The sequence below is a fragment of the Corvus moneduloides genome, chromosome 5, assembly GCF_009650955.1.
Source record: "Corvus moneduloides isolate bCorMon1 chromosome 5, bCorMon1.pri, whole genome shotgun sequence".
In the NCBI taxonomy this organism is placed as follows: Eukaryota; Metazoa; Chordata; class Aves; order Passeriformes; family Corvidae; genus Corvus; species Corvus moneduloides.
In genome coordinates this window covers 58,762,461-58,779,943 of record NC_045480.1, presented here as the reverse complement: position 1 = coordinate 58,779,943, position 17,483 = coordinate 58,762,461, and the positions used below count along the sequence as shown (strand labels likewise).

The 17,483-nt window shown below is 42.7% G+C and overlaps 1 protein-coding gene across 5 annotated transcripts in view; it reads left to right on the top strand.

Annotated features, from left to right (window-relative positions):
• ZNF827 (zinc finger protein 827) overlaps positions 1–16,201 on the top strand; it is a 100,732-nt gene extending 84,531 nt beyond the window's left edge. For 2 of the 5 annotated variants that reach the window (XM_032108945.1, XM_032108944.1), the window contains exons 9-14: positions 2,445–2,582; positions 4,119–4,290; positions 5,768–5,934; positions 8,830–9,021; positions 9,116–9,293; positions 12,086–16,201. In XM_032108945.1, coding sequence (XP_031964836.1) covers positions 2,445–2,582; positions 4,119–4,290; positions 5,768–5,934; positions 8,830–9,021; positions 9,116–9,293; positions 12,086–12,893 — 1,655 coding nt within the window. In that variant the 3' untranslated portion in view covers positions 12,894–16,201. Of the gene's footprint in view, positions 1–2,444; positions 2,583–4,118; positions 4,291–5,767; positions 5,935–8,829; positions 9,022–9,115; positions 9,303–10,588; positions 10,735–12,085 lie in introns of all 5 variants that reach the window. The other 3 variants (XR_004240135.1, XM_032108946.1, XM_032108947.1) reach the window with 3 other exon arrangements.
• Positions 16,202–17,483: the final 1,282 nt, after the last annotated feature.

Genomic DNA, 17,483 nt, shown 5'->3' with positions numbered 1-17,483 from the left:
GTAGTAAGGAGTCCAGAAAGACACCCTTAAAGTAAACAGAAATACTTCCAAAACACCTCAGCATTCTCCTTTGCATCAATGGAAAATATGCAGCTCCTTTGCAAGGGACTGGCTGTCACCAGCTTGAGATAATCAGAAAGCTGCTGTTTTTCCAGCTTCCCGTGAGCTTCCCAGGACAGTCCTTCATAGGAAAGATGATACTATATTTCTTTTTCTTCAGAGATAAAAGAGGGCTGATGACTAATGCTGAAGTGAATTGTTAAGAAACTTATTTACTTAATTGAGCCTGCTTGTTTGGTATGTGTCCCAATTAATTCATTTTTGTTGTGACCATACTGAAGCAACCTACACCCTTGTGACCTTCTCTTATAATTATTACTATTATCCTCATTTGAAGCACTGTTTTGGTTATGTACTCAAAAAGCTCTGCTGAAACATCTGTAGCACTTCCACAGAGTCAGATTTTTCTATTGTTTGGAACTCAAGGATAGCAATAAAAAGAATCCTTCTTTATTGAAGTTCTTGGAGGTTATGGGTCACTTACAGCCCTTAGGGGGTGGGGGGGGTTGTCTTCCTTTTTAATTTCACAAAATGACTATTTTGAATAGGCAGACCTTGTTTTCTAATTAGAAATTCTTTTAAGAAAAATGTGTTGTTGGATGGTAGCACTCAGAGGTGGCTCAGAATTCCTCTGGTGTGAATATTGTACATATTACAGGGTCACAGGAGAATGTACAGTGGAGAGGGGACTGGCAAGTATGGCCAGCCCTAAATTTGCTGAGATTTCTATGTGGATTCTCTGCCTCAAATGAGGCATTGTTTTTATTATTGCTTAAATTAAATACAGTATTTGACAGCTCTTTGCCTAAACCACAGCAGAGTTGTCTGAAAAGTTCTCTCTGAAGGAGAGACTCTCTCAGCCATGGCAGTCACATCTGCAGTGGTAGGTGACTGTCAGTGAGGGGCTGCCAGTACAAGAGGGGGAGGTGTTTATTCCTCAGTGCTTCATGGGATGAGGATTTTGCTGTTTGTGCCAAACTCCACAATGTTAACTTACACTCACTACGTTTTTGAACTCCTGTCCCCAGCTCCTCCCCTCCCATTTACCTGGAAATCCCAGCCAAGTGGTTTTCCTCCATCAGGGCATGTTCACATGCACTGGTGGAGCTTGTTCTGGGCAGCAATCCCAGAGGCGGTGGCGGTTTGGGAAAGGGTGCTCTGCCTGTGGCATCTTTCATTCCAGTGGAACTAGAAGAATTACAGCAAGCCCCCTCACTGCTGGCTGCTGTGTTTAGAGACCTGCAGAGTACCCTGGTAGTTCTGTGCACCTCTTACAAAAGCAGTCCCTTCTCAGGGAACAGGACCCTTGCACAGAGTATTTTTTTACTCAAGACTTGCTGATGCTCTTTCTCTTGCTGATTTAAGTAGTACACTGCTCTCCCCAAAGTACCTGCTTTTTGCTCCATTCTGTCCAAATCAAAACCGGCCATGCTTTCAACTTCTTGAAGCATTGTGTACATTTTTTCCTCTTCCTTATTCCCAGTCCCTTTCTCTCAACTTCCTTACAAAGTGCCTTCATATCTGTGCTCTATGCTCTGTGGGATTTCTTTTTTTCTGTATTTCTGTATTCTCTGTTCCTGAAACAATTCAAACCACTTATTAAAAGATAATAGTTCACTTTGGGTCACAGTTTTTCAATGGATGGCCCTCTAAGCTGCTGGGGATTTTGATGCCAGAGGACAGTAGTGCTGGGTAGAGCTTACCTTGGATGCCAGCCACATTCTGGGGTGCTGTGTCCTTTTGTTTTAATGTTTGTCTGAGCAGTCTTCTGGTGTTCAGAGTCAGACTACTCATGTGTGTGTAGATTTGCACTTTAGAACATGGCTTTAGTGATGGACCTGGCAGTGTTAGGTTAATGGGTGCGCTGGATCTTAGAGGTCTTTTCCAACCTAAATGATTCTATGTAACAAAAATTCCTGCCTCGGTAGAAAAGAAACTATCTGGAAATCTTTCTTCAGCCCTGAATAATAATCCAGTGTTAGACAGACCACCATCTCAGACCAGGCTTCTTCATGCACCAGACAGAGGTGGGTGACTGAAAAAGCCAAAGAAGTTGTTGTTCCACAAAACCATAATTGGAGATTAATGCTTGCCCTGCTCACTCTTGACTTTCTCTCTGTATATGACCTGGTTTAAGCCTTTGGCTGTGCCTATGTCCAGAACACTTTGGCTCAGTGTTCTGCTTTAGAGTGTGTATGAGAGATGCTGTATGAAAGATTCATTTCCTTCCAGCATTGGGAGTTTCCTTTTTAAATGGACTCATGTGCCAGATCACACAGCGTGCACCCGAAGTGCTGCATTTTATGTGACGCCTACAGGGCTCTACTGAATGAAATCTGCAAGTCTTCCGAGTTCTTAAGATGACTTTGTGTTTTTTGGCATAGAAACAGAAAAGCTGGGGCTGGAGGTGGGAAATGGATTGCCACCTTGGAAATTTAACGACCAGCTGTTTCCCTGTGATGTGTGTGGAAAAGTGTTTGGTCGCCAGCAGACTCTGTCCCGGCATCTCTCGCTGCACACAGGTAAGGCAGGGCTTGCTGGGTGGTTGTTACAGCACTCAGGAATTCCGTGGGGTTTGTTTTAGGGAGGAACAAGATGGTAAGGAGAGGAATGTGTGAGCCATCCCTGGCTCACCTGGAGCAGAGCCAAGCGCAGGAACAGGACACAATGTCAGAGCAGCATCAGGGAGGTAACGTTTTATTTCTTCGCAGCCTACGTGAAATTTCTCCTTACAAATTCAAGTTTGTCCGGGTTCCAGCACACCAGACTGCAGACACCAACTGGTAACCAAGCTTGATAATGGAGTTCTGAAGAGAAGGCACAGCCTTTTTTTTGGATGGATTTAGGGGTTTTTTGGACAAAAACATTGTTCACCTGATGAACTTTTTAAATGTCACTGAACAACAGAAGATTTGGCCTTGGTGTTTCAGATTTGTGAAACTGAAAGGATTGAATAACTCATTCATCTTTGCTCTCATCATACAGTGCTGAGAGGAACAGGAGTTGTTCAACAACATATCAACTTTCTTAAAGCAAATCAGCTTCAAATCAGCTGAGACAGAGTTTTTATATGGAAGATGCACTCTGTCAGCCTGCTGAGGTGCACTGCACAAAATAACACTTGGAAGCAAGAATTTCCCATGTAGTGCTGAGAAATCCTGTTGGTATAATGCCACTGTATGTTGAGCCATCCAGCAGAGCCATCCTGAAAAGGCTCAGGATGCTCCATGGTCTAGTGGGGTTTCCTTAGTCCTAAGCTGCTTTATGGAATGCCTTTCCCCTCATGCTTGTAGCATTATATTTCAATTTTAGAGCAGCAGGTCCTCAAAGAAAAGGTTGTAAAAGCTGATGTAATGTTTGGTTATTTTAATCAACCCTTCCCAAAATGCAGCCTGGCATGCACACAAAACTGTGCTGCCAGGATCTAAAAATGTTTAATTTAAAATAAAAAGGAGGAATATTAAAAATTGTAAAGCATCAGAAACTCACAAGGAATTAGTTTATTTCTTTCAACTGCTCTTTGAATGAGCTTTTTCATTAGTTTATTTTTGGAACTGGACTAACGACATACAATGTTCCACTTCCTTCTACTCTCAGATTTTAATATAAAATCATCAACTACCAGCTCTCTGCAAGTGGTCATATGGGCAACCTCAACAAGCCCAAAAATCAAATAGAAGATGCTGGGTAAAGGAGGTAGTTGTAGACTATTGACCTGTTTCTCCACTGGCTTTGCTGCAGCTCCCAGAACAGCAGTTGTCCCAGTTTTCCAGTTTATAAAGGCTTCATATTATCTGACTATAAGTGGTAGAGCAAATTAAAAAAGCTTGTCCTAAACTATCTTCAAATAGTTTGGGTTTTTATTTTTATTTGGGTTTTTTCTTTTAGTAATTGCTGTGAACTCCTATAAACTTCTAAAATGTCGAGCTTCCCAAGTACCTCATCCTGAAAGCCGCTTGGAGAAACCCAAAGGAATGCACGCTTGGTTACTGGCAGCTTTCAAAGAAGCTGGCTTCAGACTGAGGTACACACTCACATCTCTCTGCTCCTTTTTTCAGAAGAGAGAAAATACAAATGCCACTTGTGCCCCTATGCTGCTAAGTGCCGTGCTAACCTGAACCAGCACCTGACTGTGCACTCTGTGAAGCTGGTGAGCACCGACACCGAGGACATCGTCAGCGCCGTCACGGCCGAGGGCAGCGATGGAAAGAAGCACCCTTATTACTACAGGTGAGCACTCAGACGAGGGCTGTGCACTACATACTGTCTCATGTGCCTGCTGAGGACGTGACAGGGCCACGCTTCTGGTGCTGCGGGGTTGGAGCCTTGATTGAAGTATTTGTCTTGCCCGTATCTGGCTTAGGCTGAGCAGTGAACCCCGGCTGGCTGCCGTGTGCTGTTTGACTTGGCTGGCCATTGGGAAGGACTCAGGGGTTTGCTGTGGGGTTGGTTTTTTTAAATGGCTTTGTGAGGCAGCTGTGCTCTTAGAAGCCTCTCTAACTTTTTAAGCAGTGTTCCTTTAAGTTTTGTGTTTGGAAACATCCCGTCATGTACACGGATTCATAGCAAATCTAAAGCCCTGTTCTTCCAGTTGCCTCCAATAGTTCCCTTGTCTTCAGCCAAATCTGTGAAATCAAATAGTCCAAAACTGTATCAAGACTTGTTAAATCAGTCTACACATTTCCTCTGTTTGCTGGAGGTTTATACATTCTGTGAACAACATGATCAAAGAAAGAAAACCTTAATGAGAACTTGCCTGAAAAATTGAAAGGAACTGCCCAGATAAAATGGATATTCAGACATTCTTCTTGTTGTATGCACTGTTGTGCGCTCTGCAAACTGTGATGTGCACTCTAGTGGCCAAGCAGATTACCAAATCACTCTCACTTTTAGTCAAAGTGCCAAGAGCAGATTTAATTACAAAATCATAGAAGTAAGAAATAAATGAGACCTGCTGGATTAGATTATCTAGTCCTTCGCCTTGGGAAAGCAAAATAGTGCCCTGGAGTATATGCCTTTTCCAATCTTTCTGGCTTGTTTTAAGTGTTAATGGCCTAATCAAAGCAAGAGGAGGACGCTGCAAAGAAAGTTAAATTAAAGGGTCCTTTCCACTGCCTCTCAGTATCACTCTGTTTATGTGCTGGCTGCAAAATCTGTATCCCTGCTAATTATTCGCATAGCTGAAGACTGCTGTTTTCCAGTCAAGCATAAGAAATGTTTGAACCCATTTTTACTTGCTTACACTGGAACTGCCAGGCAGTTTTGCACAAGATCCCAGTTTGGCATGGGAACCATTCCAGGGCTCAAAAATCATTCCTGGAGTGTGCAGCAAGCTCTCTGTGTGTCAGTGTATCAGCTGTACTAAACATCTTGGCAAAGCTGCAGTGCCTCTTATTGCCCAAAGGAATCGGTTAGGTGATGCACAGCATCTGGAATCTGTAGTTTTTAATTAACTTTATGATTATTTAGCATCATTATAGCACGTACAGGATTGTTGCATTGTGCCTGCCCTTAATCACATTGGCATGGCTATCAGTTCAAAGGCAGTTCAGCAGACAAAAGAATTTTGCAGTGAACATTGAGCAGTGAGGAAGAGCAGAAAACTGTGTCATGAGTTTCCTCTTGCAAATTTGGGGAAAGGCAATAGGCTTCTGTTTGTGGTTTCTTTTTTAATGTTTCTGACTCTTGAATTCTCTTCTGCCTGTAGCTGCCATGTGTGTGGGTTTGAGACGGAGATGAATGTCCAGTTTGTCAGTCATATGTCCCTCCACGTGGATAAGGAGCAGTGGATGTTCTCCATTTGCTGCACGGCATGCGATTTTGTCACTATGGAAGAGGCAGATATGAAGGCTCATGTCAACAACAAGCACACAGGTGATGATCCCTCTCTCCTAGCTGCAGTGATCTCTCTCTTCCTTGCTTTTTAGGTGCAACCTTCACACTTCCCATTACCACTCTACTTTCACTGAAATGCTTGCTAATTAAGGCCTGATCTCTCAAAGTTGAAGTGAATTGGACTCCAGCCAGGCAAATAATCTGGTAGTGCAGATCAATTTTCAAGCTGAGTGAAATAAATGAAGGACTACTTAGCCCTTCTTCTTCCTATTCTTCTTATCCCCCAAATCTCCTCCCCTGTTGGAGTCAGCATATTTCATGTGTTTTTCTGACTGGTTTACTATTTCATCAAAATCCTGCTTTGACTTCAGCGATGGTAAGGTGACTTTGAGGGCCTAATTGTGCATACCTGGCTGTAAGTCTGAAATAAACATTATTTTGAGCGTTGCTCTTCGCTGTGTTTGCCCCCACAGTCCATCAGTTTGGAATTTCATGCTGATGTTTAGTTGACACTGTGATTCAGCAATACCATAAATGTAACTGTATATTAAACAGCAGAACGGGTCGTGCTCGCTCCCTGGTCCTGCTCACTTAATAGCCAAGGATGTTTCAAACAAGGTCCATATGCTTAGTCCAACTAATGAAGTCTGGCATAATTAAAGGAGAAGAAAATGGGAATCCTTTTAATTAATTTCTCTTATAAGACCAGGTAGAAGCATTTTTCTGCCACAAACTACTCACTGTTGTGTTTACAATACAGAACCTGAATTGCATTCAGCACAACTTTTCCATCGCTAAATTGCTTTTCCTGTCCTACCAGGAATAAAATTGGGAAAACAGGAGGGATGAAGAAGGGGAAGAAGAATACAATTGGTTGTGTTCACAGATATATAATTTAAATGTAACTACAGACATACGAACTACTGGAAAGCTCTCAAGGGATTTTATGCCAGTATAGCTCTCAGCACTACTTCATTTCATAAAGAGGAGTTCAAGGCGAATGAGAAACACCACCCATAGCTATGCAAAAAGCCTCAGAGCTCAAAAGTGAGCTGGGCTCTGCTGTATTTTCCTGTTGTGGCAAAAAGATTGAAACTGCTACTTGTCTTTTGAAGATAGGCAAAACCCCCTTGTTCTTCCTTCACCCTGCCCAACTGAGCCACTCAGCTGGTGATTCAGCCAAATGCTCACACATATGGCAAATACAGAGTAAAAAATAGAATGGGTTTTCTGGGTCACTTGACTCCAGTTCCTTACCCTGTGATGTTACCAGGTCATAAAGGGACTGTTTGTGAGGATATGACATATGCCTTCAAAGAAGTATCATTGTTTTAAACAAACTAGAGCCAGGCAGCTGTAGACTTTCTTGCATGAAAGATTAGGGACCTTTTTAAAATTTCCAGTGTGTGTCTTAGTGATAATCAGAATACACGTACGTTGTTCTTGCGCCAGAACTGCCCTTTATCTGAAACAGCAGTCCACCTTTCATCCTTCCTTCCACTGTATTTATTCCCTTAGTACATTTCTGGAGAGCACCACTCTCCCCTCTAAATGTACACTGAGCCTTTTCCTATACAGAACACAGTTTTCCTGCTGTACCAATCCCTCACTGCATATGTTCTCGTTGGAATGCCTGCTCTGGACATATGCAATCACAGCTGTACATGGTGAAATGAAATAAGCAGTGGTGGCAGTGCAAACCAACAGCAGCTACTGAGAATAGGTCACACAATAACTTTCTGTGATCACATTTACCTTCCTTGAAAGCTCCCCAACACTGATTGTTCATGTTCATCCCGTGTTCTGCTCAAATTCTGCTTTTGTTTTCCTGGACTGTTTCCATCTTAAGCACTTCTCATTTGTAGCAAAAGTTCTTGTTACTGGTCCTTTAGGTCATAACCTTGTCCTCTGTGCTATTAAATTTCATTCCATTTCTATTACTCTGGTCCCCAAAGTCAGTGAATCTTTCTGTATGATATCCAGTCATCCTCCCTATTGGCAGCTCAGGTCATCAGATTTCATTAGTGCATTCCTAGGTTTTTATCTTAAAGGTGCCACTCGTCAGTTTAAAGTTAAGTACACAGGTGCTGGTGTTTGCAGAGGCCTCGATCTGTATCACATGGAGAATTTGAAGTTTTAGTGAAGTCTCCTTTTAACACAGCTCTGATTGAACCAGGACACGGGTGGGAGGGAATAATTTGCCCATCATTGCCTCTTTGGCTCATGGCAGTTCTCATATGGGAACTCTCCCTCTTGCTCAGTTTTAGTGTGTGATAGGGTTTGGGATTTAGACTTCATACGTTTATTGCACACATAAGGAAGCTCTGATGCTTTCTTTCATAATGAACCTTTATCTCTAGGTCCAGTTAAATAACATGCTTTTCAATTACCTTTAGAAGGAGATCCTAATAAAAACACATGAATCTTGAGACCATGCTGTAACCTCTGCAATGATTACTGAGGATGCTCTTCAGTACAATGACTGAGATTATTCTCCTTCACCCTTCATCCCAGATTTACCCACTGGACCCACATAAATGGAAAGGTGGGGGAAGTTTAGCTTGGATTGGTAGGTTTTTGCACCCCAAACCTACAGAAATTCTGTTTCCTAAGTGACAAGTTTTCATAGTTTTTGAACTATAGTAGTCAAAGTGTTTTCTTGACGTTTTTCTCAGTCCAGTAATAAGGTAGAATTGCATGATCCCTTCCCACTACCATCACAGAAACACTCAATTGCAGGATAAACTGAGAGATGTACTGTGGTTAAACACTAATAAAAAGGAAGGAGGCCCAACAATGTTTTTTTTAATCATTTCAATTAATTTCAGACCTGTTTTGAATTAACTTCAAAGGTAAGTCTTCCTGAAATTTAAAACAGAATCATGGAGACTCCATCTAATCTGCTGAATTAGTTATTTGCTCTTTGTTTTACAGCTGAAGAGAGGAAGACACCCAGTGAATCTAACAGTCCATCTTCATCTTCGCTGTCAACACTAAGCGACTCTGCTAACAGCAAAGAAGATGCAGATATAACCCCAAAAAACAAGGGGTCAAACAACCTGCTGGTCATTTCTGTAGTGCCTGGTAGTCAGACCTCAGTGAACACTGAAGAGAAGTCAGAGAAAGGTAAAAACACTCTTTAACAAATACAAGCTTTCACTCTCTATGCAGTTGACCTGGCCACAGTGTAAGGACTGAGTTTCCCTGTTCTATTTTTCAGGCTTTGAATGTGTTTTCTGTAACTTTGTCTGCAAAACAAAAAACATGTTTGAACGTCACCTGCAAATCCACCTGATCACACGAATGTTTGAGTGTGATGTGTGCCACAAGTTCATGAAGACACCTGAGCAATTACTGGAGCACAAGAAATGCCATACTGTCCCCACCGGTGGGCTCAAGTAAGGAAAGCAAGTACACAAACTTTTACTGTGTTAAGCACCTTAATACTGTGGGGATAGGACAAAAGGAAGTCAGTCAGAAAGGGTTGGTTAATTAAGAATCCAGATTTGGGGTTTCCTTGTATTTAGATGACCCAAGGCCTGTCAGGCTTGCATCATTACAGCAGATTGGTAAACTAGCAGCAGAGGAGCTGTAACAAACTATGGTCCTTCCCGTTTTCAAGTCAAAGAGGAGACAGTGTGTGATGGGTCCTACAGAGAATGAGGCAGCACTACAAAGAGCTTTAGGCAGACTAAGGGGTTTTTTTCAAAGCATCGAAGCAAAAAGAAGCACCCAGCACAGGCTCTGTTTTGCATCTGGCTCAAAGAAACTAAATCCTGTACAGCCTCTGCAACTAGGTATGAAGTTACAACCTTAAAGGTTATAGCCTTTGTGTACTCAAATGCAAAGTCATTTCTCTCCAAGAATGAAGAACTTGGATGCTTTCTGCTGTGTTTGCATGCCCCACAATAATCACTACTGTATAAATTAACATGTAATGAGTAATACAGTCTTTTAAGAAAAAAAGCCCTTTGGTTTTGGCTGTGGTGGTGTCCTTTAAGGTCTTTTGGTGCAGAGCAGTGTTTCTAGAGAATGCCCTCATGTCAAAGTCAGACCCCTGAGGGGAAGGAGGGATTGCTGGGGCCATATGCTTGCTCTCTGGGCAGGCAGTGTGACGTTATGAAAGAGGCACGGCCCTGGTCTCTGTTTGTTCTAGCTGCTGCAGGAAAAAAAGCTGGAACCACTTGGAGCCCAGCTAGGGTTCAGCACAGGGCTCCCAGCTTCTGTTGCTCTTGCTGAGCAGCTGATGTTTTCAGTGCACTGCGGCTGGGACATGAGGAGCGCGCCACGTTCAATGTTACCGCGCACAGCTCCCTTGGTTTGCCCTGCAGCTTTGGAAAACTGGTCCTGTTTGCCAGGCAGCCTCTGGTCTCCAGCTCAGTAGTTCCACAGACTGGGATCTGTGGTCACTTGAGATGAGATGACTGAATCTGGGAAGAAGACCAGATTGAGAAACAAATAGTGTGCCAGAACGATGAGATGTCTGCCTTGGACATACAGACCAGTTGTCTAATGCACATTTGGTTTAAGCTGCATAAAATCTCTTCTATTTACCAAGGAAAAACCATGACCTATGACTCAAGTCTTCCTGACAGAATGGGTTTCTCAGTCTGTATTCCTGCCCAACTCAAGTGATAATTAGGTACCTTGAAAGCTGCATCTAAGAAAAAGCTCTGATTTATTTTTTTTTAAGGCATCCAGAAGAGCCTGAAGAGATCTAAGTAAATTGTATTTTTCTGTCTCCTGTTTGCTGTGGGGGAAGAGAAAAAAAAACATGATTCTTCCAGCTCCAGGTCAAAATCTGAGATTCTGATCCAGAGAGCACCCAGCCCAGGAGAGGTATGTGTGCATTGACAGCCAAGTCCTCTGGTGCAAGAGATAATCACATTAGAAACCTCAGTGACAGGCTCCCTCTCTGGATCAGAGTGCTTGATGTGCATCAGGAGAACTGTCCAGGTGTTTTAGTATCTCTTTGTCCTCCTGTTATTACTCACTTTCCTAAAAAATCTCTTGATTAGCTTGTAGATTAATATTAAACCTGTATGTGCACCCAAATGTAGCAAGGAAAACACACATAGAGTGGATCTCTGCTTAGAAATTTTCTAAAATGACAGAACACAATTAGCAGACCTGCTAAACAGTGAATGCAGATGCGTGGCAGCTGGGATGTTGGAAGACAGTAGCCAGGTTCCTTAGTTGTAAGTTTTTATCCAGCCCTGCTCTCTGAGCTCACCAATTCCACGTGGAAGGCTGTATGCTTGCTTCAGTACAGCAGAGATCCCTGGCAGGGAGCTGTCCCCACCAACTTCCTCTCAGCTGCACCAAGCAACAGCGGGTGTGTCCAGGCTTGTTCAGCGTGCAGCTCAGGCTTCTTTCCAAGCTTCCATGATTCCCTCCTCTACCCTTCTCAGCCCCTCCTGACTCAGGAACTGGGGTGAGGCCCTTTGCCATGTCCACCCTGGGCCGGATGCTTGCTGCTGTGAGTAAGCAGAACCCACATCCTGTTCCTACACAGGAGCCATTCCTGCCATGGCAGAGGCGGCTGTAGGCAAACACTGCCAAGCACATGTCCCTTTCAGCATGGCTAGCTCATCTCCCAGAAATGGGAGTCCCTACAAATCATCCTAACAGCCTGGCTTTCAGCTGTTCCTGTAGCAGGATACCCAGCGAGCTTGTTGTTCAAGGTCACATAAAAGGGATTTCCTAAGCCTTCACTGTACATGTGGTATTACAAGTTTATTCCATCTTTACTTAAACAGCTGCTTTCATACTCATTTGTAAACACTCACTTTAAACCACTTCTTAATGGAAAAAATGGCCAAAGTGACTTCATGCAAACACTAGGAATCGTTACACAAGGTACCTGTGCATCAGTCACCCACCCTGCACTCCCCAGCCTGCTTTGGGGGAAGACCCCATCAAGGTAAGCCAGAAGGTTAAAGGGATGTTTCTTCAGAGTGAATCAGTGTTTCCCTAGGAATGCCATTAAATGGGCAAACCTCCTCTAAACAGAGATGTGTCAAGGTGAAGCAAATATTGGAAAGAGGCTTCACAGGGAGAACTGAGTGCCTTTTTCTCTTCCTTAGTAGGTCAGAAAGGGGTGAGTGACAGGGTTAAAGCAGGAATGCAGGTCTGCCAGCTGAGTGACTCCTCTTTTCTTTGTCCCTGCCCTTCCTTGCTGTGTTACCAGGTGCCCGTTCTGCATCTACTCCACGAACCGCCCCGCAGCCATGGAGTGCCACCTGAAGACTCACTACAAGATGGAGTACAAGTGTCGGATCTGCCAGACAGTGAAAGCCAACCAGCTGGAGCTGGAGATGCACATCCGTGAGCACCGCCTTGGCAACCATTACAAGTGTGACCAGTGTGGCTACCTGTCCAAGACGGCCAACAAGCTGATCGAGCACGTGCGTGTCCACACCGGCGAGCGCCCTTTTCACTGTGACCAGTGCAGCTACAGCTGCAAACGCAAAGACAATCTCAACTTGCACAAGAAACTGAAGCACGCTCCACGCCAGACCTTCAGCTGCGACGAGTGCCTGTTCAAGACTACCCACCCTTTTGTCTTCAGCCGCCACGTGAAGAAGCACCAGAATGGGGACTGCTCCGAAGAGGAGAAGAAGGGCCAGTATTCAACCTCCAAGGAAGCCAGTCCACTCCTACCAGTGAACAGCTCCAGGAACCTTCTGTCACCCCTCTCAGTTATGTCTGCCTCCCAGGCTCTGCAAACAGTAGCTATGTCAGCCGCACACGGCAGTGGGGCAGAGCCAAACCTGGCAGTGAAAGCCTTGGCCATCAACGGCACTTCCCTGTGCTTTGATAAATACTGGAACTCAGAGTTTGCCCACCTTATTCCTTTAACAATGTTTTTCCCCAAAAACCACTACGATCTCACATTCCATCCACCCAGACCTCAGACTGCTCCGGGAGGTGCCTCTTCACCTAAACACTCCTTCCTTGCCTACCTTGGACTAACAGAAAGGGCAGAAACTGTCTGAGGGCAGTTGCATTCTGTACCAAAAATCCCCCAACAAACCCAGCAGGTTACACATTGCTGCAAAACGTAGCCCCAAGAGGTAACGAACACTTGTACTATATCATTAGTAAGGTTTAGCAAATGGCTCTGTGTGTATACTTATTGCATTGACATGAAAGCTGCTTTATTAAATCTCCAAGAGGTGATCTACTGCATACTTCTACCTTCAGAGGCATGTTCCCAGTACTCTTATCTAAGAAACTATTTTGTCTTGTTAAGCTGAAAAAAGAAGAGTGTCCTTATTGGCAATCAGCACTTGTAAGATGACATATTGATGCATTTTATTTTTGGGCTTTGTGTGCGTGCGGGTGTGTGGAAGAGAGTCTGCCTGTAGTGTGCCATGACATTGCTTTTGCACATCCCTTGGACTGGCTTATTTAATCATTCTTCTTTTCCCCTTTTCACACACTCGCTCCCTGCCTTCCCCCTGCCTCCCCCTGGACTGTGGAGCTGTAGAAGGAGCCATGTTTGGGGCAGGGCAGGGGGAGAACTGGTGTATTATTTCAGTGCTGTTTGCAGCTTCCTTTAGTTGTTTGATGCCTTGTACTCAGTTGTCAAGGTTTGAGAATTTGGGGTAGAACTGATGAGGAAAAAAGTTGCTTTCAGCACTGCAGGATGAGAGCATGACAATGAAAAGTGTGTGTCAGTCCACACACACAAGCAGTGTGTGCAGCCCACACACCCATACAGCAGGCCCAATTCTCAGCTCTTACACAGGTGTGACAAACACCTGCCTCTGGGCCACAGCATACATCTTTTGTTTTAAAAGGGCATATAAATATTATATATATACTGTATTATGCAGTGGTTACCTTTTAGTTTGCAGGAACAACTTGTATAACTAGAATTCTATGGTGGAAAAAAAAATCCAACAAGGGGATTTAAAAAAGGGTATGGATAAATTCTGGGTATAAATACTCAGACTAAAAAAAAAAAAGGCAGTTTTGCACAGTGCTTTAGTCTTGCACTAGTTTGTTTCTCACTTGCAAAAAAAAAAAAGAAAAAAACTAATTGTGGGCTGAAGTTATTAAGACTGTTTATTTGAAAAGGTACCAGTAACTTCTTTGAAATATAAAGCTATAAAAAAATGCTTTTGGAACCATCCAGTTCTCTTTTATACCCTCAGTATTTCAACTGTACTTGCAAATTTGACAGTCCTCTCCCTCCCCTCCATGTCATCAGTAATACTTTATTCCTTTCTGTTGATGGCAGATAGAGTGTGTCCTGCTAGGAAGCTAATTTTGTACTTATTTAATGCTCCTACTCGTGGTCATTAAAATGACATGTTATATGTAGCACTTTATTGCAGGAAGAAGCAAATGCAGATTGGTTGTATAACCTTTGTTAATCTCAAAATGCCAAGAGTGATCCTAATGTAAGAGAAGCTAACTGACTGTTAATTGATTTCTGTTCCTTAGACAACTTAATATGCAGGAAGAAAGATTGGGATTAAAAACACTGTTCTACAATTGGAAGTATAAAATGTGAAGCATTTCCAAATGATCATGTGATGTACAGGAATGCCTTCATACTGAATTATTGTTTTCCATGGTGTCTCTTGGATTTGGATCTGGCTGTCTTTCACCAGCTATTAGAAGTGTCTGACCTAGCTTTTGCCACAGTCCCATCCCTGTCCCTTGGCCAAGCCACTGTAGAAGGTGCCCTGAGTCACATCTTTCATGCTATCTACCCACCCACCCTCGTGCTGTCCTGAAGGAACTTCCTCTGCAGGTTGTTGTGGGATGGGGGCATCCAACCACCCCTTGTTCGTGACAGCAGGAAAGCAACGACCGAGTTCAGGAAGGCATTTCTTGTCCACAAGGGCTCTTAGCCATATGGACAACTAGAAATGTAACTCAGTCTTCATTAGTTCTTAAATGAAGCTTGTGTAGAAAGACTTTTTGGATGCAAAACTTGCATCACTTTAACCTATTTGCAAGATTCCTACATTTGTTTTGTACAGAGATGGCCAAACATTCTCCACTGTCATGACCAAATTCTTCCTGTTCGGGGAGGACATCCTAATCTCTGCACTCCTGTTAACATACTGGAAGCTAGTTACAAGGGGGAAATATCCAAAATCATAGCAGGTTATCATTTGGCATTATTAATTACAGGACAGAAAAGTGTCACCATTTGTTTACATTCCAGCAGACAGTTTTGGTTCTAGCGAGCACGTGGCGGTTCTGTCTTTGCAGTGAAGAAAACCCATCTGCTCCAAACTGTGTGTAAACCTTTGTAAACTTACCTAACTCAGGGCCCTGCTCACCATGCTTTACTCCATCAGAACTCCTGGGCACGCCTCCCTGGGAGTACAGACAAAATAGAAAATACTGTGTTGGTAAGTACTCAGAGCATAAAATAGTTACTATCTCGACAGCATGAAATCTGTAATCTGTATCCAGCAGCTCTGCCAGTTCTGTAAAACACTCCACACACGCATCTCTGACCACACCACAGAAAACCAAACACTCCCAAATCAAAAAGCTTATTTTTCACACCAACTACAGGTAAAGTACAGCTGTCCAGGAGGAAGAAGAAGTAGGAATATTATTGTAGGCCACTGTATCTAAACCAAATGGCAATTTAAATAGGGCTGGAACTTCCAAGAATGAACTGCACGCATGCGACCGCCACATGTTTCAACCATGTTCCACTGCACCAGTATCTGACCTGGCAATGTTTAGTGTACCTGGGAAATTTGTTTAGCACTTTGGAAAGGATAAATTCATTCTTTCTGGCAAGTTACAGAAGTTTTCTCTGTAAGGAAAAGTGTGTTAGGAGGTTTTTATTTTTTTAAGAAAAAAAAATACACTATTTATCAGAGCTCTTGCATATTAAAATGATTGGTTTGCAGTTCAAGACTAAAGACAGGAAATGTTCTTCAGAGGTTCTCCCTACTGATTAATGACCAACAGTTCTGATAAATTCCCCCCCACCATAAAGGTAATTTCATACTGGTTTTCACTATGCATTCTTTAATGAAACTAGCGTGTTTTTCCATTCAGTAATTCAGTTGAAGTTCTCAGCACTTTTTTCTTTCCTTTTTTTTTTTTATTTTATTTGTTGTATTATGTTCAAATATCATTCTGTCAAGGTTTGTGTACATTAATAAAAATTTGTATTGTATAAAGCTTTTTGCATTATAAGGCTGTACAGGGTCATTTTGACAGTAACTGGTATATTTCTTTGCATCTTATGTTGCATTGCCAATTTCTAGTGTATCCAGTTTGGAAGTACAATATACTCTAATTAAAAAGGTTGGCTATATTCTGGTTTCTTTTTGGTTTTCCTTCCTCTCTTTTTTTCACCTTAAATATAGCTAGAGTTGATTTGGAGGGGGAAGGGAAAGGGTTCTCTTACAAGACAAGAAGATAACAGCCTCCCTTTTTTCTTCTTACTAATAAAAATCAATCTTCAATTCAATTAGAAATTGAAAAGGAAAGCTCTGGCTCTCACTCCTGATGAAGAAATACAGCAAATAGTCCCTAAGACAGCTGCAGGACTTTACTCGGTGGGCTCTGTGCTTGTAGCAACCTTCCAGGTCAGTTCTGCAATGGGGATAATTCCTCTTCCATGCACTCTGCTCAGTCATGCATTTCAAAAAAATCAGCTCCTTAAGCAGTAGTTTGGTGGACTTGCTCTTGCTTGGAAGTAGCCCAAAGGAACTCAGGGAAACTTCCTTAAAGATGAGCTAAGCAGTGAATAAAAGAACACAGTGCACTAAAACATTGTCATGAAAATAATTTTTTTTTAATTGTAAAAATATTGTGTCCTCATTTTATCAGCATTTTTGAAAAACCTGGGTTTTTAACCAGAAATTATTGGAATGATTAAAATGCACAGAGTGCACTAAAGAAGGAAACCCTAAGGGCAGACAAATTTCCAGGAAGCAAAGGTACTATTGACTCAACTGAACAAGGAAAGATGCTCAACATCCTAAAAGGAATTAGACTACTTACACACTAACCAAGGAAAGAAAAGATCTGGGTGTTCATTAGGTAAAAATTATCCTCACCTATATGAATGTTAACATTAAATACATGTGGACTGCCTTTTTCCCTCAGAGCAGTGTTAAGGTCTAATCAACTGAAAAAACTTCTTACAGTTACTTCTACTGAGGTGTGGATACTAATTTTCAGGGTCTTTAACAGTACCTTGTACATGTTGATGTTAACAGGCTGGGTGTTGGAATTCACTGCTCCTCTTCTGCTGCTGACTCCTTAGCTGAAAGAAAAGCTTTGACAGAGTTGGTAAGTCATGGTGTCTCTCAAGAGGAGGTGGTGTCTCTCTTTCTCTTCCCTCCCACACTGTATCTGTAATAGAAAATATACAGTGATATTCTCTGTGGAGTTTTTTGCACTAGACATAAATAGTTATCCTAGCAATTAAAAGGCAATCATGCAAATCATGCTCAGAGCAGCCCCATCCCTGTAAATGTTCAAGGCCAGCCTGAAGGGGACTCTGAGCAATCTGGTCTAGTGGAAGGTGTCCCTGTTTGTGGCTGGAGGGTTGGAACTGGATGACTTTAAGGTCCCTTCCAATGCAAACC